The 25758-nt window shown below is 44.7% G+C and overlaps 1 protein-coding gene across 1 annotated transcript in view; it reads left to right on the top strand.

The window, feature by feature from the left end:
- Positions 1-25758, top strand: part of DENND2A (DENN domain containing 2A) — a 60748-nt gene that overhangs the window by 27605 nt on the left and 7385 nt on the right. The window contains exons 4-14 of the mRNA XM_087766118.1: positions 863-990; positions 4277-4398; positions 6841-7038; positions 9262-9355; positions 10624-10674; positions 13627-13814; positions 14533-14642; positions 14854-14923; positions 15553-15630; positions 16169-16309; positions 18461-18609. Of these exons, the coding sequence (XP_087622244.1) occupies positions 863-990; positions 4277-4398; positions 6841-7038; positions 9262-9355; positions 10624-10674; positions 13627-13814; positions 14533-14642; positions 14854-14923; positions 15553-15630; positions 16169-16309; positions 18461-18609 (1329 nt within the window). The remainder of the gene's footprint in view (positions 1-862; positions 991-4276; positions 4399-6840; positions 7039-9261; positions 9356-10623; positions 10675-13626; positions 13815-14532; positions 14643-14853; positions 14924-15552; positions 15631-16168; positions 16310-18460; positions 18610-25758) is intronic.

Raw genomic sequence — 25758 nt, 5'->3', positions numbered from 1 at the left:
ATGGCATATTTGGGCTTTAAGGTCACTGTATTACGTGGCTTGACCTTCAAGCCCAAGATTGAGGGGTTTGGGGTTTTGTTTTGGTTTTTTAGCAGAAAATCTATTTAATTACAAAATGACTACAGCTGGTCTGGAACAGAGTCTGGAATGATAATCTCTAGACTCTACCACAGCATTTTCACTGTTGACAGTGAGCCTGTTCCTCTAACTGAATCTGATATGTATGTATTCTTCTGGAGTGCTTTCTTGCCTTTTCTCCCCTCCCATATGATTATCACACATTTTTGGGGTGGCGAGTGTAAAATGCACAGCTGTTTCTGATGTCCGCTGCGTAAACTGTCACCTAAAAATTTCTGGCGTGGGTGCAGGAAGGAAATTGAAAATTTCCAGGTTTGTTAGAGAAGGACACTTAATTGTTTTTGCCCTTTCTACCAATCCTGCATGTGAGTATTGCTTTCCTGTATTGCTCAAAGAGAGCTGATTTTGGGGTCCCCCTATTCCTGCTGAGGGTGGGATCTCTGCTGTAAATGGGACCTCTTATGGCTTAAGGTTCTGTGCAGTGTTGGAGGATGTGCCACTTAACACTTGCATCTTCAGAGTGTGCTATTGCCATGACAACCCAGATTATCTATGGCATCCCTGAAATGCCTTTATTTGTGTGGCTGATAAAAATAACTGATCTCAGCATTAACTTTTTCATGCTTTATATGGGATGAGGCTGTGAAACGTTCTCTTCTCAGTAGCTCATTTTGCCAACTGTGTGGCATGTTGGAGAAGTGAATTAGCCGTGATTTGGTTATAAATGCTGGTTAACTGTATCACTCTCCTGTTTGCTTCTTCTCCCCTCCCATCAATGGTGCAGGAAGTCTTACGAATTTGAAGACTTGCTGCAGTCATCGTCTGAGAACGGCCGGGTGGATTGGTACGCGCAGACCAAGCTGGCCCTCACACGCACTTTATCTGAGGAGAACGTCTATGAAGACATCCTGGGTAGGAGCTTTGGACAGGGGAGGGATTTGACTGCTAATGCTGAGTAACTGAGAAGACTTGCGGTCAACAGGCACTCACGAGAGGTGCTGAATAAAGTATGTCTATTATCCAAATGCAAACCAAGACATGTTTTACACAGATTATTGGCAAGTAATAAGAAAAATGGATGGAATATTTCAAAACTCATCAGCTTCAAAGATGAACCTGAGGCATGTGGGAACCAGCTTTTATTTTTTGCTGGCAACTCTCCTCTGTCTTCCTTTTGTCCTGTGGATTAATTTTCACAGCTCTGATCTGTCCATTGTGGTAAGCTTGTCACCACTGAGATAATGTGAACAGTTTGAAAACATAGCCTCGAAGTCAATTCCACAGTTCAGAAATAGGATTGTGTATGGCTCCAGGTACCATTGAAATTAGGAAACTAGGTCCCACAATCTTTGAAATTGAGTTTTGCTTCATTCTCTTAACTTTGATGGCAGATCGATGCCATTTTAAAGATTATTTCTTGTAACACTCTCAATTTAGGTAGTGTTTTTTAACATTGTGGGTTAGATGGCCTTTTATGGAACACAGAGTAGAAGTATCCCTCTTGAAAAAGCCTTAAGAAGTTTTAGTAGCTGTAGGCTGGTGCTGTGTAAAGCTCTTGGCTGAGTTTAGCAGAATAGGAAGAGGATAGCTGCATCGGCTCTCACCATACAGCTGTAATCCTACAAAGGTGGTCTGTGTTGTTTGGTGTGGGAGGAGCTACGTTTTCTCAGGAGCAGGCAGGGCATTATTATTTTGATATGAATAAAATCTGATCATACTTGATGAGAAAGATCTCTCAAAGGAATCGTGTTCCTTTGGGACTGGTGGCAAATGAGGTGATGCCAATCTATCCTTTTTGACGTTTTTGAAGCTGTCAGCCTCATTTGTGGAGCTAGGGGACCCGTGTTTGCCTTTTTCTTCTTACTTAGGGATCCAAAGGAACAGGGAGTGCGTGGGCAGCTGCTGGGTGTTTTTGTGTTGGGGCATGATGGGAGGTCTCAGAAACCACTGAGTAAGGGTCACCTCATCAGCTGGAATAACATGGATAGCATTACAGCGTGGCTGTATAGGCAAATCCATCCATCCAAACACAAGCACACCCCTGTGTCCCCGGCTTACAGAGAACTCAAATACCAGGCTGAAATTCCTCTCCCCTCCAGCTTTTAGTTGCAAAGATTAAAAGAAAACAAAGTTATGGGTAATTGTCAGCTAATGGGGCATGTTTGGTTTTTTGTTTTCTTGCTGCATGTTTAGACTTTGCCTGGAAACAGTGATCTTTAATTGGTTCCTGCAGTCCTGGTGGTGTTACGATGGAAGCTTGGGAAAAGGGGTGGACAGGGATAACTCAAAAAAAGCTAGTTTTCTTTTTCAGAAGACCGCAGGCGCGTATAGTCCACGAAACATAAACAACTTGTGAAAACCACACCAATGGAGGGGGAACCAAGACTTCAGCTGCAGGACACTAGTGCTGACCCACAGATAATCCTGTGTGCCCATCAGGGCATGCAAGCACGCACATACACCCCATATTCATATGCCTGACTTAGGGAGGGTTCAGCTGTGGGTGGGAGAACTGTCCCCTTTCTCAGCAAGCCACACAGATTCCCTTCATGCACTATCTTTTTACCCGTTCACCATTGCTTACCTGGAATATTGGAAATTGTACTGGGCAGGTAGACAACAAGGTGTGTTTGTCAAAAAGAGGGAAATGGTGCTCTTCTAGACTGAGGCTAATTGGACATGCTGCCAAGCACTTTGGGGGTAGGGTAGGCAACAGAACCCAAGCTTGTTCTTTTTTTCTCCAATCTACTCAGTTATGTGACAGCTAAAGTATATTTTCAATACTGAAGTGTGCCATTGGAATTAGAAAGTGGAGCCACTTTCAGGGACAGGAGCATGCTTGCTGACAAAATGTTCTTGCAAACTTGCTTCGCTGGTGTCACGCATGCTTACCTTCTCTTCCTTGGTGAATTCAGAGCACCACTATATTGCTGGGTATCACCAAGCCACTGTAGAAGATAGTGTTGAAGACGACTTGGGTTTCTGTCCTTGTCTGAAGACTTCAGCTGCACTTCTGCCCCAGCAGGGCAGGCAGGACAGAGCGCACCAGTTAAACAAATCCTACAGCCATTACCAGTCCCTGCTCCAGAGGCCTGCAGCATCCCTGACCTCCAGTCTTTGCTCTCAGCCAAACATTACATGACGATAAGAGAAAGGCAGTTGCTTCAAGTCCCAGCTGTCCACTGGGATGTCGTGAAATGATGGCAATGAAGAGAAAAATCTGGTAACAAAGTGCCTGCCCATGCAGATGCTTGGGCTAAGCCTTTGTCATTGGTTTCTTAGATGCTCGGATAGAGATGTCACAACCTGCTTTTTCAGAGTTGTGTGTTCTTTTTGAACACCCTTATGTTTTCATTTCCCAGCACTGCTGAAGAGTGTGGGATGTAAGAAGTTCATTATATGTAATTTTGGGTGTTTAAAACTCGGATTAGTTGTGTGCCTCATCTCTAGAATCAATGGAAAGAAAGGGACACCTCTGTGTGGTCATTCAAGCCTTGTGTTTTTGAGGGGACCGTGGGTAAGAATGAGCTGAATGTTACTTCAGAGGTGTCCCTCCCTGCCCCAGGGAGGGAGCATCCTGACTTTGGATGGCCTGGGTTAGGTGAGGTGAGTCCTTCCCTCTTTCTAAAGTGGGGCATGTGAGATTGGTAGATGTGTTTGAAAACCTGTGTTGTGTGACAGACATCTATGTTCAGAGAGTGGATTAAGCTCAAGAGCAGTGCATCGCTTCAGTGCCAATTAAACGATGACCAGAGGTCACCCCTACATGTGGGGTTTAAACAGAGGGGAGAGGACCCTTATGCTAGCCTTCAGCTCACAGTTTCATTTGGACAACTCTAAGCAGAAGACTGGAAAGAAGGAAATATAATTATGGACCGATGTGCATGAGAACCTCACAGCTCTTCTGAAGACAGGGAAATGAACTTGAGGACTCACTGAGTCTTTTCCATCTGTAGTATCTGTGATACGTTTGGCTTTGGCTGCATACATCAGTGTCAGGGTTTGGACACTGTCCAGCGAGCAGCTGGACTTCTAGGGCTATGGAGAGAATGAAGCAATTGCAGGAATGCTTGAGAACAGGTCTTTATGTCTGATGTGGGAGGTGGGAGAAGGCCAGCAGATCCCCAAACAGATTTTTATGGCAAACCTCAAGGATCTTCTGCACTTACAATCTCTTGCTCGTGGCTTTTTGCTGCAGATCCACCATCGAAGGAAAACCCTTATGAAGACATTGAAACCAACAGCCGCTGTTTGGGGAAGAAATGTGTCCTGACCTTCCCAGCATCCCCCACCTCTTCTGTACCTGGGACTCCCACTAAGGTACTTTGATTCAAGCAGCCACCTCTCCTGCTCCAGAAGGTTTTTGGGTGAAATCCAGGTCCTGTGTGGAAAAAGTGGAGTTTTGCCGATGACTTTCATCATGTCAGAGTTTTTTCCTTTTTGTCTTCTACCACAAAGTACAGTGTGATAAGAGATTTATTGCCCTTTAGCAAGGTGAAAAAAGAGCATTCCCTTATACAAATGGTTTGTTGACTTTCACTTTTTTTCACTCCAAGGCTACCTTCCCCTGGTAGGGGGGAAGACCTTTTGCTAATATAGTGCAAGAAAGGTCTTCCTCCCCTCAAAGAGGGCATTTATGTGCTTGTGTGATCAAGCCCTGCATTGGTCTTGGCTCAGTGCCAGTGGGCAGTACGCAGTCTGCCCATGCTGATGCCAAGATGCCTCTGCAGCCCCCTCCCTTAGGATGCCTCTTTTGCTCTCTCCTTGATGAGACGGGGTGCTGGTAATTAATGCAATGCCATGCCCCTGGTTAGGGGGCCAATACTAAAAAGGTGTCCCCACCAGCAGCACAGTTCACAACCTGGTGCCGTTTTCCTCCTTGGCAGTGAAACCAAAAGAAGAGGTAAAACATTGGTCTGCACCTCTTGCTCAGGGCTTACCAAGGCCAGGCCTGCTCTCAGCCTCCCGAGCTGTTTTGGTTGGTTCCTGTTGTCTGTTAAGATAGTCCAAGCCTGGAACAGCAGGGGCAATGTGACAGCAGAAGTCATCTTGGCAACAACTGGGTTCAGAGTGGACAGCAGGGATCTAAACAGTTTTCCTGACCAAAGGGTTTTCCCATGCTCTCCAAGTTGCAGCTATTATTAGAGCTGTTACCCAGCGTTTTCAGAAGTTTGATGTGCAGCGTTTCTTGATGTGTTGCTCTTTTCCAACCAGCTTAATCGGCAACTGAGGTTTCTTTGGATAATTCGACACCTAAAAGTTGAAGTTGTTCTGTAGTTCTCAATCCATTCTCCTTGTTGCTAGTTAGGTCTAGAGCAGCAAGGGTCTATATATGAGTGTTGGAATGAAGTTGATTTCCCTCAGAGAGCTTTGCAATCACCTGTGCACTCTGATTTCCCACCTGTGCTATCAAAAGAGGGCTGCAGTGTTACACAGGAATGCCTTTCACCATAGGTACGGTTCCCAGCAGGAGACACCTCCTAAAGAGCTGAATGGGAGTAATTATGTTACGCTACTGTGCTTTGACATCTAAAAGGCATGATCTGCATCAGTCAGAAAAGAAGTGCTGCAGCTGTCTTGGCAACTAACGGGTTTGCAGCTGCAGTGTGAATCACGCTGGAGAGCCTGCCCAGGCTAGGGACTGATCGGGAGTGGGTCTGGACAGACTTTCAGTGCTAGGTTATATCACTAGTGCAGGATGAAATTCTTCAGTGCGAAGGCTCTTCCCAGACTCATTTTAGTGTGTGACTTCTCTGTGGGTGGTAAGCATTTTTGTGAGTTGAGCATCTTTTGCCAAACCATTGAGACACCTGAGCTAACCTGCAAGAATGAATTAGTAGTGCAAGAATGGCTAGTAACTCTGCTGAGTGTGTCTGTTGATGGAGGCAGACCATTATGCTGCCTCAGCTAGGGTGCTGCTGTGACTTGGTCAGAATTAGCTTGGATACCTCTCCCCCACACCACTTAGTGCCACGTAGATAGATCCTCTGGGAGTGTAGATACAGGGCCCACAAACGGTGTGGCTTAACCTTGTCATAACTGCTGGGAAATTCTGTAGGAGAAGACAAAAAGAGTTCTTATGGAGCATCTTTCTGATGAGAAGTGGTTTGCCCTTCTTCATCTGGAGCTGAGCTTTCTGCTTCTCTGATGCTATTTTTGGGCAGGGACTTTAAGAACTTTACGCTGGTACTTAAATATCTACTGTTGTGCTCCCACTGAACTTGCTAATGAGCTTAGGAGGAAAGCCGTCTCTGTAATTGTCTGTCACAGCATTTCTTGTACCCTCCTCTGAAATATTTAATTCTGGCTACTGTCAAAGACAGCCATACTGACAGTGCTTTTTGTCTGGTCCCACTGCTTCTCTGTTACTCCTGGGTAGATGCTCCTTATCCCAAATGCTTGTGGTTGGCTGGTTGGTTAGTCTTGTCCTATTTACAGTCTCAGCCTCTGGATTACACAAGTCCTGAGAGATTTTTTTTTTTCACACTGGAGCAAGGCTTCTTGGCCAACCCCTGAGATTGCATTCTGGTCTGGAATGAATATGGGATGGTTACATTGCTGGCCAAGATAGCCCTGGTCTAGCCCGGCAGCTGGGCAAGTTCCTTGTATGTGCAGAAATCTATGAGCATTCTTGGAATTTGGGCTGTTTTGCCAGCTGAGTGGTGTGGCTGCCCCGCTGGATTTACCACCATGACAGAGTTAGCAATAAAGCAAAGGTACGTGAGGTGCTGTGTTCATTCATTCCTTCTCTTCCATTTCCAGTTGCTTTCCAAGCCCATTTTTTTCCGACAAAACTCAGAGCGGCGGAGTTTCAAGCTGCCAGACATACGGAAACTGAGCCGTGATGGGACTGGGTCACCATCCAAAATCAGCCCTCCCTCAACCCCCAGCAGTCCAGATGACACCTTCTTCTCCTTGGGAGACCCTCAGAATGGCAAGAGGAGAAGGAAGATTCCCAAGGTAAATCTAGGGCTTTCTCTCTTTTGCTTGGCTTCTTCCAGGCAGGAATGTGCGTACGAGGCAATGTTTTCTTTAGTTTCCAATGTGGCATCCCTGCAATATGGCTGTTGTCCTGGCAGTTGACTGGACTTGCGTTTAACCCCCTTTCTGCCTGAAGGAGAAGGTTCACAAACATCTCTGTGAGCTTTGAAGAAGTTGTTTTTCCATCTGAGATATCATGACTGTCAGGAGAGATAAAATTATAAAAAAGCATTCTAATTTTTGGTTAAAAGTTGAAGTTTGTCAGACAGGGGAAAAAGCAATTAGTATTTTTGCAAAAATTGTACCCCATCATATTTCCTTCTCTGCGTGATGGATAGGACAGTCAGAAATTGTTTGTGTGTTGTGTTGGTGTTGCCTCCTGGCAATCTGTTGTTCTTTGCTAGGTCTGATTCATGCATTGGCTGTTTCTAATTCAAGGTAGGGTGTGCTTGTAGGTGAACAATGGAAATACTGACATTTGAGTGACAAAAGGAGTTGTCTGTAGTCATGAGCATTTTCTGGAGCAACATTTCCTACTTCATATTTGGATACAGCATGACTCCGTTTCAATTTTATTTTCTTTCAGATCTAGCAGGAAGTGTATTCAGTCCAAATGAGGTTTGGCAGCAGTCTATCTATTGAATGTTTCAAAAACACAGTTATAAAAACACAGTTGCTTATCCCAGTCTTTGCAGGACAAGTAGAGGCTATCAAGGACTGTCTGTGGTGATTTTTTTTCTGAACCCACAGTATTCATTTGGGGAAAAAGGGACATGTTTGTGTACCTTCTTTGTTTCCAGGTAACCAGCTCTGTGTTCATGTTTGCATATCTGATTTTTGAATGCCCGCTCTGTGTGCCTCAGCTCTTCAGGAATGAGCCAAAGACTACACATGCCCAGGGTTTTCTTTCCCAGTATGCCTACACATCTGTGCATGTGCTTGAGCTCTATCAGTGTGTTCACGCATACTTTTATGTCAACTGAAGGGAAGATTACAAGTATGTATTTACCAGTATTTTATATACCAGTATATATATTTACAAGTATATATATATATATATATACACAAGTATATATATTTACAAGTATAATTATATACTTGTATATAGATGTATATTTATATACATTTACAAGTATGTATATGTATGTGCTCCTGAGCAGTCCTGCGGAGCAAGCTCAGAACTGAGATTTACTCTGTCAGTAACAAGATCAACCTGAGACTTGAGCTGGGCAGCTGGGTGGAGGCTGCACTTCCACATCAGAGCATCCTGCCTCTCACTTAAATATTTGGATTCAGAGTTACCTGACCAAGTGTGTGGTGGGCCTGTCTTACCTTGAGCTCTCAGAATATGTGTGCAGGGATCCCAGACTTTCTGGAATAAATCTGAATGCTGTGACCATGTCCTGCTGCTCCTGCCTGGGACCTTGACAAGGAGGCAGCTCTGCTTAAGGAGGCTTGGGGAAGCCTGGCATCGTCCTTCTGCAACTCTGCTCCCAACTCCAATGGACAGGGAGACCAGAGGCACTGAATGACCCACTAAGCCCAGCTATGCCCAACACTGAAATGTCCTCTCTCCTGGTCAGCTGGGAGGACAGGGATTAAAGGATTTGCAAAGAAAACCACAAGTATAAAGTACTTCAGCATCATTGGCTCTCACCCATCTTGATTTCTTCAGCATTCTTTGTGTGATATGTTTCCCCCATGCTCGGTGTGAAGGCTTTTCCAGCACATCCCACAACAGATGTTGAAGGCATAAGGACATTAATATCTGCGGTCATCCTCCAGCCAGTTTTCTGCTTTCAAACCTGCAGACCAGGGCAGGTTCCCAAGGGACTCTCTGGTGCTACCTGGAACGTGGGCCACGGTATGGAGAGACCCAGGTGGGCACCATCAAGCTCGTACGGCCCCACAGTGTTCAAGTGCATTAAAGCCTGGCCTTTCATCAGGGCTTGTTACCTTGGGCTCCTGCCATGCCAGCGTGAATGTGTTGCTTCTGTACCAAGCGAGCGTGGCTGTTGGCAGCGCAGGTGCAGGTTGTTGCGCAAGGTAGATGCTGGTAATTGTCAGTTCTGGGCCATTGAGTGAAAAGTTTCAATATGGCCTGGGTTGGAAAACAGAGCGCTTCGCGTGACATTCTAACTTAGTTTCTTGCCTGGGGAGGAAAATAACCTTGTTTTGTTTGTTTGTGTGTTTGCTGAGCAGCTTGTGTTGAAAATCAATGCCATTTATGAGGCACGAAGGGGAAAGAAACGTGTCAAGAGACTATCGCAGTCTACAGAGAGCAATTCAGGCAAAGGTAAGGGAACTTTGAATCATCGTACATCTAAGACTTTTTGAGAACTTGCCTTAGAGTTTAGGCTGGCTTAGTGATTTATGTGACGTTTTCTAGCGCTTCTTCCAGTCCAGGGTGAGACTGAGTTGGGGCTTCCACCCTTTCTTTTGGGAAGATAAAGGCTGTTCCTCTGCCCAAAAGACTTTCATTAAAACAGAACTTTTTTTTCTTGCTTCGTTTTCATTCCATGGCTTTACATGATAACCTTATAGGTCACACCAAAAATGTCCCCCCTTTTTGATGTTTATTTCTGGAACAGGCTGGAAGCTTTGGAGAGGAATGTTCTGTCCAAAGAGTCTGATTTGTTGAGATCAAAATATTTTGTGGGAATGTGTCACTTTAGTGAACTGTCCAATGGAAGATAGTAGATTTTGAAACAGTCCTGGTTCCTTCAGCATCCCAATAAACAAATAGTCTCAGTTGGGAATCAGGGTTTCTAGACTTGACTATAAGACCATCTCAATCATAGCAACATTGAGACTTTCAGCCTCCCAGTGTCAATCAACAACTTGTCAGAAGTGTTTAGGTACTTCAGAGCAATTACTTTTAAACATCTCATCTCTGTCAAACTTAAAATTACATCTTTCCAATACAGTATTTTTTTCCAAAACACCCTAATTTCCAGCAAAAGGTGACCACCAGCTCTATTTGTTTCCCACAATTACTTGATACTGTTTGTCCTATTTTATATAGGATATACACCCACAGGGTGGGTAAGTGTGTTTATACGAACCTTCAGACTTGTCTCTACATCATTTTTTGTACCCCTCTCTGAAGCATCCAAGACATCATTGACAGGAACAGGCTATTGCACCATATAGACCTTGAGTCTGATTCAGTCTGGCAATTGGTTTTTTGTTTGTTTGCTTGTTTTTATCCCTTATCTTGCGAACTACTGCATATTAATCAGTATTTTGCCTTGGTGTCATGCTTATACAGACTTGGATAAAACACCGCTCTGGCATTTTATTCTTTATGCAACTCTTTTGGCTCTGCAAAATTTATTTTGTTGTTTGTTTTTTTTTTTATTATTCCATGAATGAATGGGAAGATACCAAGTTTGGTAAGCTAAATGTCTGTGGGTTTGTGCACCCTTGAAAAGAACAAGCCCCTTGGGATCTATACTGTCTTCCCCCTGAAGTTGCCAGGCCTGGCTTTCTCATGCCAGTGATAAGAAATACACAGTTATAAATAGCTTTACTTACTTCATCTTCCTTTTTGTTTTTTCCTAGTTACAGATGAAAACAGTGAATCAGATAGTGATACTGAAGAGAAGCTGAAAGGTAAGGCAAATGTATGAAGAGAGCAAATGGCTCCTGATAAACTCTGCTCTGAGATCCTGGGTCAAGATCTCTCCTCTGTGTTCTGCTTTTGGAGAAGGAGCTTGTTTCCACTCAGAACACAGTGAGAAAGCAAGGATTTCAATACTGCAGAAGAAAATCCATGGGCAGAGGACTACAGGAGTCCAAAACAAACATCTGTTGCAATTCCCATCAAAGCTCTTTGCACTGACTTTCCTAGAAGATGGCTTGGACACTGGAAATAAAGTGAGGTTTTTCTAAGTACATAGTCACAAATGCGTGACCAGGCTGACAGAAGCAGTATTGCATGGGACAGGGTGTTCAGAAACCCCACTACACGTTTACTAAGGGAGAAGAACCACCAGCCAGACTGGCTAGCTAGGAAAACAGAATTGCACTATATGATTTATTGATAGTTAAACTCTTCTGCATTGGCTGAGTTGGGATAAAGCGCTGTGTTGCTTGCTTCACTCTGGTAGAGCTATATGGTATACTGGTCTCGGTAATACTCTTCTGAAACCTTCTTGTCCTGGTCATTAGCCCTGTGACATGCTGATGGCATTACAGTCTTTTGGGAATTTATATGGCGAATTCAAAGTCCTCGCAGAGGTAGAATACAAGATGGAAACTCCCTGACTCGCGCACACCTCATCTGGTTAGCAAGTCAATTCCCAAGCTGCAAAGACAGGCATAAGCAGCAGTTTGCCCTCTGTGTCAACCACAGTGCATTGTGCTTAGGAGTGTTTGTCCTTACCCTCTTTCAGGTTTTTAGAACAGAAACCTCAGACTGAGTTCCCTCTTGTGAGCACAGCTTCCCACACAAGAACTACTGTATGCTCTTGCTCTCCTCTGCATTGGGAAATCTTTTATCTGTACTGCCGTGTTACCAAGATCAAGCTGGAAATTGCTGCCACTGCCTACCTTTTCACAGGTTCTCAGGCTAGCCTGGAGACAGGGAGAGAGGGTTTGCACCCAGATTGCACAGAAATTACATTCACAACTGTCTTGAAACACGATGTTGTGAAATACAGCCCATGTTCAGATGTAGCTGAGAAAGAGTGTAGATGTAGCCAGGAAGGCTCAAACTCTTGCCTGTTACTGGTTGCCATAGTGAATCATATGCATCACCCTGGATTTCTCTGCAACATCTGTATAACTGCAGCTAGGAACTGCCTACAGAGGGGATGATGGAGATCGTGTGAAGTCGCCTGAAATCCAACGGCACTGGACTCTGAATGATATCCAGATCCATACCTGGATCTGAGTGACTGTGCAAATCTACATAGCTGTGAACAGGAGCTCTGGCACTTGCTGTTTGCTCTAGCTACGCCTGTATTTTGCTTTATGTCTTGTTGAACTGTTGACTTTCCTATTTAGAGATGATTTAGCAAGTCTCTTTTATCTGGGACTTTCAATTCTTTATGTTTTACTTAACAGACCAAACACACCAGCCAGTTACCTCTGCTTAGCAATTTGCTATACATCATCTGAGACACAGTAAATTATCAGACAGCAGTCATCAGGCTGCAGGTCAGAGGCATAAGTGCTAACCCTTGGGAAGGAAAAATGGTCAAAGACAAAATCTGCCATGATGACAGCAGTACAGTCCTGGTATCTTTAGTAGGTTGCACAGAATATAAACAATGCGAGTTTTTCAGAAGCGCTCAGCATTGCTGTGATGCTGCTACTTTTGAAGTCCCTGGTAAAACAGAAACCACTTCTGAAAACTTCTGAAGAATTACAGCCTTAGAGCAAATAGCATAATAGGTGATGAGAGAAAGGAGTCTAAGCCATCTTTCCGGGGCTTTAACTGTCCAGGGATTGTTACACTCTCTGATTTAAGAGGCACCTCAAGATTGCTTTAAATTATACTGTCTGGAATAGTCCACAAGTGGCACAACTCTATCAGACAAAAGGTCAAGAGTCTGTCCTAAAGTGTATACCATCTCTCAGAAAGCCTTGTCTCCCAAGCAGGCATCTTGTGTATTTGGAGTTCTCGCAGTATCCCTGTAGTTGTTGTTTCTGTCAAAATGTTGCATTGCCACCCGCATTCACAAAAAGCACAGTTGTGAGAATGTGCTGTAGTCTCTGCTTGTAGTTCATTCTTTCTTTCTTTTGTAGTAGGGGTAAGGGAGACATCATGCAGATTTAATTTGGGATGCGACTGTAAAACAAAGCGGGGGGTGGTCTTAGGGAATCTCATCTGGTCTATTCTCGGCAGGCAGCTTTTCATTACTTTCCATGCTGGAATGTTTATTGTCCCACAGCTCATGTGTGTTGCAGTTACAGCTTGCTTGGCAGTTTTTCTTGTTTTCCCATTGTCTTGGGTGAACTTGTAGAAGCATCATCCTGAGAGATTAGTTTTAGGCACAGAAAGGACTGGCACGAGCCAGCCTTTTTCATTTGCACCTCTTCACATTTTTTTTTTTTTTGTTGGCCTACAGCACAGCCTGCGTTACTGAAGCTGGGAGTTCCCAGCGTTACTCAGCCAGTGGAGCCCTAGCCTGACCCAAGTGCTGGTCTTGTAAAGCTGTGGAGATTGCTACCCACAGCCTCCTCTAAACAAAAGTGATGAATCACCTAACTGTGCTGGCTTTGCAAGATGCATAAATGAATGCTAGGATGAATGCCCAGACATTATCTGTTACACTGTGTCCCATATGGATCTCAGTTTGCATTGTCTTCAGCTGTAAAAGATATCCATTAAATCCTTCTGCCAAAGCTCTTCATGGTGATGGCACTTACAAGATTGCATACCTTCTCTGTTGATATTCATAGTGCAGCTTCCAAATGGTTCCCACCTCTTACTCAGCCACTGACAAAATAAATGCAGTGAGGTGGTTTCGAGTTTATCTGCAAGTCTCTGCAAAGCACTGTTGGTGCTCTGTGCAAAGAGCTAGACAAAGTCACAATGTCTAATCTTTTTCTTCGTAGCTCACAGCCAGCGCCTGGTGCATGTGAAATCTCGCCTGAAGCAAACCCCACGGTACCAAACCTTGGAACGGGACTTGATCGAATATCAAGAGAGACAGCTGTTTGAGTACTTTGTCGTGGTGTCGCTGCACAAGAAGCAGGCTGGGGCTGCCTACATCCCTGAGGTTACCCAGCAGTTCCCCTTGAAGGTGCGCTGCCTGTCAGGAAGGTCTGGTTGACATGTCGCAGATTGCGTGGTGCACTTGTGCAGCTGGAGAAGCCACAGCTTCTCTGTTGACCCCACGTTATATCAATAATCCCTCTGCTGTGTCGGTGTTCAGTGAGACTGAAGATAGAGGGGCTGCAGTCACCCCCCGAGAATTGTCATGGTATTCCTCGCTGTTGAAAGGGCAGCTGATTTAGATCTTTTGCTGCCCTTGGCTATGACTTTTATGTAGCTATTCCCCTTCTCCCCCTTTTCTCTGTAAAGAAAACTCATGCTTGGGAGAAGACACGGGTTCTTAAAGGGAAGGCATAGCTTTCACCAATAGCCTAGCTCAAAATGGGGAATGAGGAATGGGAGAAACACAGAGACAGTGTGACAGAATGTTTGTAAATGGGATGTAACCAGAACTCCCCTCAGACTTCAGTTCTCTTGCACCTTGCTGGAAGATGTGTCCCAGATTGGATGGAGGCACAATATTGCAGGGGCAGGTGCTGCAGATGCAGGGCTTGGTGGAATTGGGAGCACAGAGTTACTTTAAGATACCTAAAGATTAGGTGAGCCAGAATCACAGAAATTTTAATATCTTCCAGGCAGAAGCTTAGCTTCTGTCATCACCTCTTCATTTGTCACAGGAAAAATATTTGAAGTCATTCCATCCCCACATGACTAATTGGAAACATTCCTTCTCTCTGTTCTGCTAGCTCGAGCGCTCGTTCAAATTCATGCGTGAGGCAGAAGATCAGTTGAAAGCTATTCCCCAGTTTTGCTTCCCTGATGCAAAGGACTGGGCCCCCATCCATCAGTTTGCCAGGTAAGTACTGTACTTTGTATCCTGATTCACAAGAAACAGGTTTATATATCAAGCTAATTAAATGTGAGAGCTGTTATGGTAGAAAATTGGGCAGAGCCCTGAGCGGGCTGTATTGGAAATGCAAAAAGATTGTGGGTTTATTGGGTTTGTGTGTCAGAGACTTTTAATGTGGGTGATGGGTATCTTGTCATTCTGGTTTCTCTTTCTGCAGTGAGACATTCTCATTTGTCCTGACGGGGGAAGATGGAAGCAGGCGATTTGGATACTGTAGGAGGCTGCTGGTAATTATCCCTGTTTTTTTCTTTACCTGGAGATGCAACCTTCTGTGGAGTTGGTGTTACTGGCACCCGTTCTGGAAAGTGGAAAGGCTGCTGCTCTTCTCTTTCAGTGTGGAAAGAAAAAGCGGCAGCAGAGCAGCTTTGCTCTCCTCTGCTCTGCTCAGTGCCAAAGTCCCTCTCTGGGTACCATCCTCCACTACAGGCGTAGCTCTCTTACCTTTTCCTTACACCAATGCTTAACGTTATGACCATGGACTGTTGTTTCGCCACTAAGCTGAAGATAGAGTTTGTCTCCTTTAGGTTTAGATAGCTAATAAACAGTTGTCTAAACCTGTGCTAGTCCTGTAGACTGAGTTGTCTCTGTAGAGCAGTACGCCCTGCCTTAGTCATTTTACTCCTCAAGGTAGGGATCATGCTGTGGATGTGCCCATTTCGCCCCACTGTTTCTAGCATACCAGGGCTTGAGCCAGACTTACGGTATTGTCATCAGCAGCATGCTGTCAAATGCTGTCGGTTTCTGAGCCAGCCAGCAAGCTGCAGAACTAAGAGACAGGTCACTCTGTCTCTGCAGTAGTTACAACTCTGACATTTTCTTGGTGTTTTTGTGTGTGTATTTGCGTTTGTCTTGAAAGCCCAGTGGGAAAGGGAAGCGTCTCCCAGAAGTTTACTGCATTGTGAGTCGCCTTGGATGCTTCAATCTCTTCTCTAAGGTGAGGGGGGAGAGAGAGGGAATTTGTGTTGTAGGCCAAGAGGGACTTCAAAGTGAAGTCAACACAACAGAAGAATGGGGATCAGGGAAGCTGATGGCTGAAGAAAGGGCCTGAAATGGTGTTGGCAAGGCAACTGCATGCTAATTCCAGAACCTAGCAAAAACACAGTTAAAAAGAAAACTAGATTGTCAGTTATTGCCTTGTTCCTTCAGCAGAACTACCAGAACACAAGCACTGAGAGATTAAAAGGTGGAGTCCTGACTCCGAGAGTGGTGGGGACTTTGCAAACTGTAAGCTTTCCATTGACTTCACTGGACCTGGGTTCCTCTTGCAGAAGAGGCAATTCTTGCATTCAATTCTTCTTACAGAAGAGAAATTAAGGGTCTTCAATTGCACCTTTTACCTTCTTCCTAATGATTCAAGGCTCCATGTCAATGCTGGGTTAAGGACAGAATGTAGATGCTGGTGCACTTTATTCCTGGTGTTACCTCCCTCCTCCTGATTCACATGTTTTTGTGTCTTCATGCTTTCATTTCAGATCTTGGATGAGGTTGAGAAGAGACGGGGCATTTCCCCCGCCTTGGTGCAGCCTCTCATGAGGAGTGTCATGGAGGCACCTTTCCCAGCTTTGGGCCGGACAATTACAGTCAAGAACTTCTTGCCAGGCTCAGGAACAGAGGTAAAGACACCACCCTAAAGAGAGGAAGACTTAGGCCAGCAGCATATGGTGCAGGACTGGCGACTGGAAGTTGGGACTGTGACATAGCACTGGGGATGTTCAAGGGCAGATCATCTGGCAACTGTATGGGGAAGCTAGGAAGTAAAATGGGGGACTGGAGGGGATGGCATCGAGACTTCAGTGACCTCAGAATCAAAAGGGAAATCATATGGTAACAATGAATGTACGGACACAGCCATGCTAATCTGGCAAAATGAAAGAGGGCATTGGCCTTGAGGCCAAGTGGCAGAGACTAGCGGGCCCCATGCTGCACAGCACATGACCTTGGATCTGCTCAAGGCTCCCCCCACTTAACTTCCTGAAGACAGGATTCATAGCATGTGCTCCAGCATCCTTAATACAGAACCACTGTTTGTGTGGGACAGGGCACAGGGTTTTGGTCAAAAAATACCTGAAACCACACAAGGGTATGTTGCAGCCTTTCGGAATGGCATTTTCACAGCATGGAGGTGAGGGGTACGTGTTGCATCTCCCACAGTGTGCTGTGAGGACAACCTTCGTTCAGACTGTGGGAGGCTGGAGGGAGCCAAATTGAACATAGTCTTGATGGGTATGGTATGTCTTGAACGTGAGAGAGAGGAAAGCAAGCGAGTTGATGTCTGAGGGCTTTCAGCATAGCACTACATGATGACATTCTCCTCAACCAAACTGAAAACAGTCCAAACTAAATGAAATTACTGCAGAGCACATGCATAGCTGGTTAAAAATCTGCACTCGAGGAGCAGAGTCCCAATGGTGTGCTGTCAGACTGTGAGAATGTTTTGGCTGTTTTGTTTCTAAGATTCTTAATGTTCATTAATTATCTGGTTGATGGCATAAACCCCACGTTTGCACAGTGGGTAGGTGACAGCATTGGGATGGGTTGCAGGCACTTTGGAGATTAAGGGATTAAAATTCAAAATGACCTTGCTAAATTGAAGGTTTGGTCTGAAATTCAATATGGACAAGAGCAAAATGCTGGGAAGAAGGAATAAGTAGTCTAATAAAACATGGAAGTAACTTGAGTGAGCAGCAGTACTTCAGAAAAGGATCTGGTGGTATAGTGGGCCATAAAGTGAGCAGAAGTAACAGTATGGTATTATTTAGACAAAAACTCCTGCATTGTGAAAGAAAGTGAAGGGATGAATAATAAATACAAGCAATTTTTCTGCTTTCCAGCATTGGTGGAAATTTATTTAGAGTATCTTTTTCCAAAAACTGCAAACACTAGGAGAAAGCCCCAGAAGAGTAGTTCCACTTACTAAGTGGTGTAGAAAATACAGGCAAAGCTTGAGAAAATTGTTTGCTTAATATAGAAAATTAAGGACAAAGGAAGACACGTGATAATAACCTTCCAATATACAAGACGTTTCCTACAGAGAGGAACGTGACCAGTTGTTCTGAGTGTATACTGAGAGTAAGACAACAAGTAGTTGAACTAATTTGCCACCGACATGTTTCAGCTGCAGGCTTAGTGTTGGTAAGAGTAGTTCAAGACTAGAGTACTTTTCTTTTGGGATTTATGAAATGTATAGTGTTGGAGGCTTTCAAGACAAATTTAGAGAAGTATCTGCCTAAAATAAGGAGTATGAAGTGCTAAGGTGCTGTGACAGGAATTATTTAAGTAGATACAGACAAAGAAAAATGCCCACAGGCTGCTCTTTTCTGGAACTGATATAAAAAAAATTATAGTCAGTAGGTTAGGCATCCAGATTCTTGCAGTAAAAAAAATAAATAAATAGTAACTGTAAAAATAAGAGTGCAGATTTGAAAGGCTCCGTGCCATTCTGCTGCGTGAATGCCAGAAGGCCTGGAAACCACTCCTAGCTGGACACAAACTAGTCTTCCTCCGTATGAAGAGCTCCCTGTCCTCAGTCCAGTGGGGAGAACTTGTGGTTGGTCTCATGCTGTGCCCATTGGAGTGGACTCTGGATTGCCTTCAGCTTCATCTGGAAGAAGGATTTGTGGGAGGTAACACGGGGAAAGACTGTTTGAGGGCTTAACGCTGTGCAATGTTCCCCAGCACAGTCGGTAATGCTTGTTAGCTGTCTGTGCTTGCCACAGTACAGGTGGCCAGCGAGAGTTGACCTGTGGTCTTTTTCTCTCCAACAGGTCATCGAGCTGCGGCGGCCTCTTGACTCCAGGCTTGAGCATGTTGATTTCGAGTCCTTGTTCACATCCCTCAGCGTGCGGCACCTGAGCAGAGTCTTCGCTTCCTTACTTCTGGAAAGGAGGGTGATCTTTATTGCAGACAAGCTCAGGTACTCTCTTGCATTTCCTTAAACAAAATGTTGCCAAGGAAGGAAGGCGGAGAAGACTGCAGTGACTGATCTCTCTGCCTTGTTCTTCTTTCTTCTCTGTTCTTTTCCAACTTCTTATCTGATGTGAGTAGGGCTGTACTTCGCAGGAGTGGGGAACTCAGGCCATTCACCATAATTTCACAGTGCAGCTTGCAAAAAGCATGCTGCATCTCGTCCCCAAGGAGAACCAAATTCCCTTTCCCCCACATGGTGTTAGAGCAGAGGCCTGGTGCTACATAAATGAAACCCCTCCTTTTGCTCCATGATGCTGCAGTGTTCCCTGCTGAGCTGTGCTGGAGTTTCCAAGGATCGAGCCTTGGACAGAGATCGCCATCCCTTCTGGGTTGTTCCCTGATGTCACAAAATCTTCTTAAATCTTCAGCTTGTATTTTAATATTGGTTCCTAAAGACTTTTTTTCTTGTGAGAGATGAAAGTAAAGGATGCAGTAAGGAGGAGTGAGACAGAGGACTTCTATTTTGAATCAGCTCAGTATATGGGTTCAGGGTTTGGGTGGTTTTCTTAATTTTTTTTTTTGTTTGTTTGCTCTCCTAAATTATGAAAATGGGCCCAGGTTTCTTTAAGATCTTGTGCAGCTGGTGGCTGGCAGCTCTCCAGCCTTTGAAGCACTTGAGGATTCAGAGAGGAGAGTTTGCCAAGGCTGGGGAAAGAAAAGCTGCCTGGATGAGTAATGACACTTCGGAGCACACTCAGGTTTCAGGAGTGTACAATGCCCCTAAGCTGTCTGTTTTCACAACTTCCAGGCAGCAGGCTGCAGCTCTGGGACTGAGCGCTGGGGCAAAGGATGGGGAGGCCCCTTCTACAGGAAAGCTAAGGGAAAAATTCATCCTGCAAGGATCCGGGGCTCTTTGCAGGCAGAGCTCAGGCAGTCTCATCACAGGAATAGGAAGGCTGGAGAGAGGGAAGCTGTAGCATCCAGGCAGCACTGGCTGCTTGCAGTTTTTGGCAGCTGCCTTGGGTCAGAGAGGGAAGATTTGCCTCTTTATAATATCTGATACGTTATATGCGTAGATATTTAGTAGTCTGGATAGTTAAGCCACACGTTTCATGCAGAGCATTCAGACTTGCATTGAAAATGAGAGAATTCATCCAAATGCTATATTGCTACGTAGCATATATGATTTATGTGATAATTTATGATGACAGGCTTTGTTTTCAAAGGTTTTTCTCATCCTCTGTAGGACAAATTTTACTTTCTGAGAAAGTCTGTTAAAGACACAGATGACATTGTAATCTCTACATGAGGGCTGGGTAGTAAGAGTAAATGGTAGGGAACTTTCTTTTTTTTTTTTTTTAAGGCATCACTTTAGAATGAATCTTTATTTACCAGATCTTTTCCTATCATGTCTTTATGTGACAGCACACCACCATGTATTCTGAGTACGATGTGTGTTACAGAATATCTCTAATTCAAAGCACTTTGATGTGGTTTGGTGGTTCCCCCCCCCCACACCCCGTACCTTTTGTGAGCATATCCTGGGTCCTTAAGAATGAGTCCAGCTGCCCAGGCCTGTAAAAGAGAATGGGAGAGAGCTATAGAATCATAGTTTCTAGGATCTCTAAATATACCATAAACAGCTTTCTTCTGTGAAAAAAAGAATTGTCACGTTTTAAAGATCCAGGGTCTGCTAGGCCACAGGGCTCAGATTCAAATATTTACTGTAGACTTGCCAGCTCTCTACAAGACTTGAAATATTTGATGTTTCTGAGAAGACCTTGCTCTAAGCAATTTCAGTAGAATCTTTTTCTTTTCCTGTAACAAAATATGAAGTTTCTCTGGCTCATTTTTGTGGAGAGAAAACTTGAAAATGACCCCAAAGGACTGTAAAGGCTTGAAAAACAGAAAACAAAGAAAATAACCCTCAAAATGAAATAAACTATTGTATTTTAATCCAGTCCAGTAACTTGAGCGCACTGGATTGCTGAGCCTTTCATAAGGTCAATAGTCTCTTCTACTTGTTGGTGGAAATTCCATGTTTTGAAAGCTGACAGTATTGTAGATACAGGATCTTCTGTCCAAATGATGCTTTTCCTGGGACAGGAACACATTGAACTGAGTGAATATTAAGTAGTATTTACTTTATCGGTGAAAATGCCAATTTCAGAAGAAAGAAAAGAAACGCTTTTGGCAATAGCTTAAGAGAAGAAAAAATATGATAAAAGCAGCTGTTGGAAACTGCTCAGAGGTTAGGAATGCTAGAAATAATCCAGTTGAGATGGATTAACGGGGAGAGTGCAGGTGACATGGTGAAAGACGCATAATAAATTACATTTATCATTCCCCTTTGCAGTTCTTCACGTGGGCACTGTCAGTAGCTGTCTGTACGTGTGTGTAAAGGTGTGTCTGGGTGTGACTGACAAAGTAAATGATGTATGCAATTTATTTACATCTTTTAATTGCTATAAAATCAGTCTGTGGGAAAAGAAAGCTGAAAGGGCTCTTGCCAAATGCTGTGTGAACTGTGAAATGTTTTCAAGCTGAGCCAAAAAATGCATCTAACAAGTGTACAGCAAGTGAAATACTTTGTCTTTTCCATCTTTAGAATGAACATTGAGTGTTTTTTAAAGACCTGTCAATCCGAAGCTTGGCAGCGGAAAAGGAAAGAATTTGGTTTATTAGTTTTTGGGTGGGTTTTTTTTCCCTCCCCCTCTGTCGCTATGGAAACTGGAGTATACATTGCCTCACAACCCAGGAAAATGACTTTGTTAAAACTATGTTGGTCTGCGTAGTCTTCCCTAGCTTTTGTTCGCTTCTGCACTGTAAACTTTAGTCCTGGGGCAGTGGAGGCCATGGCACAGCTTGGGCACCGCAGCACGAGAGCTGCTTTTGTTTCCAAGTGACGCTGCCTGCCACGCAGTTCGAGGCACTGCAGACCAACGTTTTAGAAGGCACCTTCCAAATACAAGTGGCCTGATTTCACAAGGTACCTAGGGCTGGGCAGTTTTTGCTGACCTGAGGAGGAGATGTGTTAGATTCAGAGGGCTTTTTAAATCACGAAAATAGGCTTAAAATCAAGGCATCGTTTTCCCAGATCTCCTCAAAAGCCTGTCGTGGATCTGACCAACTGGAGCGATTGCCTCTCTCCCTGCCAGAAACCACAGCTGTGTCAACAACACAAAGTGGTCATTGTTATCAAAGGCAGATCTGAAAGAATTAGAGTAGACACTTTAAATGTGGTCATCCCCAGTAAAAAGGTAATTAATCATCAAAAAGAAGTCTTTTCCATGTGCTACAAAAACAAATCTGGGACTGTGAATCCCAGCCTCCCAGATTTTTCCTTTTTCTATTATGGTTAGGGAGCAGAAGAAACCCAAGGATGAAGTTTGGATGTCAGATAGTGGCATTATTTCTTCAGAGCATCTTAGCGCTCGCCTCTTCACCTGCACTAACCTGCCACGTCGGTGGGTGGCAGTGACGATCCCCACAGCTGGTGGAACTTGGCATCGTCCTGGCGGGATCTGCAGCAACGCTGGGCGAAGTCACGGGGCAAAGTTTGGAAGCTCCTGTGCCTGTTACATGTTGTAAACCAGATCTGCGATCCATCATAAGTAAATCCAGATGTGACACAGTGTCAGAACTCCAAAGGTGTTTGTAAAATGAATCCTATTGTAGCAGAGCTTATAAAAAAGAAAAGGAAAAAACCCATGTAATCAAACCATTTTAAATTGACAAATGCCAGCGTATTTTCAGCAGCTTGGTTAGTTCAGGGAATAATGGGCTTCCTGGCATTAAACTCCAAAAGACTGATTGATTCAATAGTGTTTTTCAGAAATCATCAAGTATCCTAAACCCAACGAGGGATTCAGCTTGGGAGGCTTTCTAGCATAGGTGCTTGTCTTTGGAGCAGAAAGCTGGAAACCCTGTAGTCAGTCTAAAGTTTGGGAGGAAAGCAACCAAACTGAGCAGCCAGTATCCTTCCTTAGAAGCTGTTGCAAGTTGTCAGGGTGTCTTTTTAGAGCAAGTCAAGCTAGTCTTGGAGCAAGTTTTCCCAGTAGAGGAAGAAGAGTTTCTATATAGTTGCAGCTGTTGTGTTCAGATTCTATATTGGCCGCCTCTGTTCAAGGTGGCTACCAAGAAGCAGCAGCTTCGTAGGGTGCTGTGTGGTAGGTTTTTGCACGGGATGCCGCGTGGTAGGAAGGCCTGTTGTTGAAGCAAGCAAATGTCACAAATTGCTGCAATGTCATTGTTCTAAGGGAGTACTCAGCCAGAGAGAGCTGTGTGTCAGTCTATGTCCAAATCAGCCGCTTAGGGAGAGGTCCGACATGGTTCTTTGTGTACATGGATACTTTTTAGCCTCTGTACTAGTGATATCTCAGTCTCTCCTGTGAGCTTCTGTGCAAGTAACATCAGACGCGCAGCTCAGCCATGGTCCCTACAGGAGGCTGAATGAACCCATGAAAATGCGCTCAGGATCTTAAAAGTGTACTTTAAAGACCTGCAGTGTTTTAAGGATTAGCTGCTGAAACCAAAAGCCTTAAAAAGCGGTGTCTCTGTCCCATTTGAACAACTAGCATTCAACTTCTGTGGCCTGAGGGTAGTGCATGGCACTGCAGTCACACTGGGTAGATCTCTTCATTCCTGGTGCCACCTCCAAGCAAAACACAGCACCCTGTGTCAGTAGTACTGGGATATCAGGATTTCAGTAGGGACATTGGTTGTAGCTACCCAAAGTCATTGGCTGCCAGTTTGGCATAAGAGCCCTCAAAGGGCTGATGGACACTGAAATAAATCATGCTTTGCAAGTGCATTAAAATGTTCAGGTTGTGTTAAGGGACATGCATATCTCACAGAAAGAGGCATCCAGCTTGAGCAGTGCCTAGAACTTAGTGGCCATATTCACCTTCTGCACAGAGGGGTACCTGCTGTATTACGACTGATGTAGTTCAGGTAGTCTCCTCCCTTGCTGCTGGCTGAAGAGCATGCAGTCACACAGATGGCATAAAAGGAATTTGTCATACTGGATTCTTTTGCAAGGCTCAGTAGCCGTAGTGTGAATCAGCAGTCCCTTAGTGTTTGTTGCAGTGCAGTATGCAGGAGAAGGAGGGAGCTTAGGCTTGAGTCATTCCAAAGGGCTGAGGTTCTGCTGGGCTCCTGGCAAGCTGCAGCTCCCTGAGACTATCTGCAGAGCAAGACTGTCTGAATCGCATGCAGAAGAGACACCTCGATGTTACCTCCTCTGTGTCCTTCTCTGAACTGCTCTGCCTTCAAAGGACACTCACAGACCTCAACCCTATCAGTATTGTTCCCTGAAAATGACTTCCACAGTGAGAAATGTTTCAGAGCAGAGATCACTAGGATTTACCCTGAAGGTGATGAGGCATTCACAGATGGAAAGGTGGAAGGGGAAGCTTGCTTTTTTACTTCCCACTGCGTGGTGCATACAATTTCAGACTTCTACAGCTCCGTCTGGGACTTCCGCTAACTGGACCTCAGCCATCTGTCCTCCCACTTAATCTCTCACGTACCATGTGTACTCGCTGGGACTTGAGAGCAGGGTTGAGGGAAGAACAGCCACCATAAATATAGTAGGAGAGAGCATGCCGTAATATCTCACCATGCCATAAATAACCGTACTTCAGCTGCTCACTGTTCCTCTGTGGAGCTACCTGGAATTACAGAGATCCTTTCCCTTGGTTTTCAAGTGCTGCCTATAAAGGCAGTTCCCACCTTTAGGCAGGAAAGTTGGATGTGCCTTCAAGATCGAGGATTTGAGACAAAGGTGAAACTTCTAACACTTCCACCTTCAACCTCTCTTCAAAGAAGAGCAATTCCCGTGGTGGTGGTTTAAGAGCAATGCCACAGTGCTGCACACCAGTGATGGAAGGAGGAGTTCTTCCAGTTTTCACCATGCTGCTGCTGTTATTATTACTGGGGCTATTATCAGTCATAAATTGAGGGGTGGAAAATATGCTGTGCAGTAATGGAGGGGAAGAAAAGCCCCTGCTTTTGCATCTGGTAACATGGCCTGAAATGTATGGGTATAGGTGTACAAGTAACACCACCTCGAAGCAGACAGTTTTCAAAGGATCTCATTAACTTGGAGTGCGCTTCTAAGATGGCACATTCACTTTTGTTGCAGTTCCTTTTAGGATTAGCTTGTATGAAAGACAGAAGAAAAATAATCTGTTCTGATATTGTTCCCACATTTTTTCTGGGTTTTTGTTGTTTGTTTTGGGGTTTTTTTGGTAAATGTTCCTGTTTCTTGCTAGCTCTGTCTTTTCTCATTATTTTCATTTTGTTTCTCTCAGATTCATTATCTACCTTGCATGTGTGGTAGACACAGCAAGACATGGGCTTGCTGATGCGGGCAGGCTCAGCTTGAGAGCCGCGACAGAGGGGCAGCCAGTGGGCATGAATGCAGAGAAGGGAGGGGGATACTCTAAGACCTTCCTAAATAAGGATGTGGAACCTGAGGGTTTTTTCCCATCTAAAGGCTTAAAGCTATCAGTCTGTGACACAGCCTTTGATGGGTCCTCCTCTGTTTTTATAGACTATCCCCTTAAGAAAAGACAAGCCTCTGGGAGTGCAGGGAAGCTGTCCCCATCTTGTGAAGAGACTTTCTCAGCACACATGTCCCAAGCGTCCCTCCCAAGTGCCCGTTCCCTACCTGTTGCAGTCCTAGATAAAATTCTCATATTAAGCAGACTCCAGCCTCTCCCCTGGGATTTACTTATCTCCAAAAAGTGTCATGTGTTTAACAGTGTTTACTGCCTGATTCCTTCATACGGTCACACTGACATCCCAGCAACCATAATCATGTTCTGCTAAACTGAACGTATCTGATGAAAGCCAGCCAGCTGTAGCCCAGCTCAGCGTGTGTTAGTGTTACAGCGCAGGGGTTCAAATCCACCAGACTCAGCTGGAGCAGGGGGTGGGGAGGGAAAGCAGGCTTCGCTTTTCAGAGCGAGCTCGAGTCCACACCCATCAAACCCTTTCCTTCTCAAGTCAGCAATAAACTGCCAGATCCGGGTTGCTGAGTGTAAATTCCCCCGTGGAGTTTAATGGGAGCCAGCTGCACGCCCTTCCTCGGCGACGTGAATCCTCCCGGCCGCACCAGCCTCCCTCCCCTCCTCCAGCCTTTCGAGACCTG

Source organism: Nipponia nippon, unplaced genomic scaffold (assembly GCF_047370975.1).
Source record: "Nipponia nippon isolate SJK-2023a ecotype South Korea unplaced genomic scaffold, ASM4737097v1 scaffold_3, whole genome shotgun sequence".
Lineage (NCBI taxonomy): Eukaryota > Metazoa > Chordata > Aves > Pelecaniformes > Threskiornithidae > Nipponia > Nipponia nippon.
Note: the sequence above shows the minus strand (reverse complement) of the source record. Positions and strands in the feature narration are given on the sequence as shown.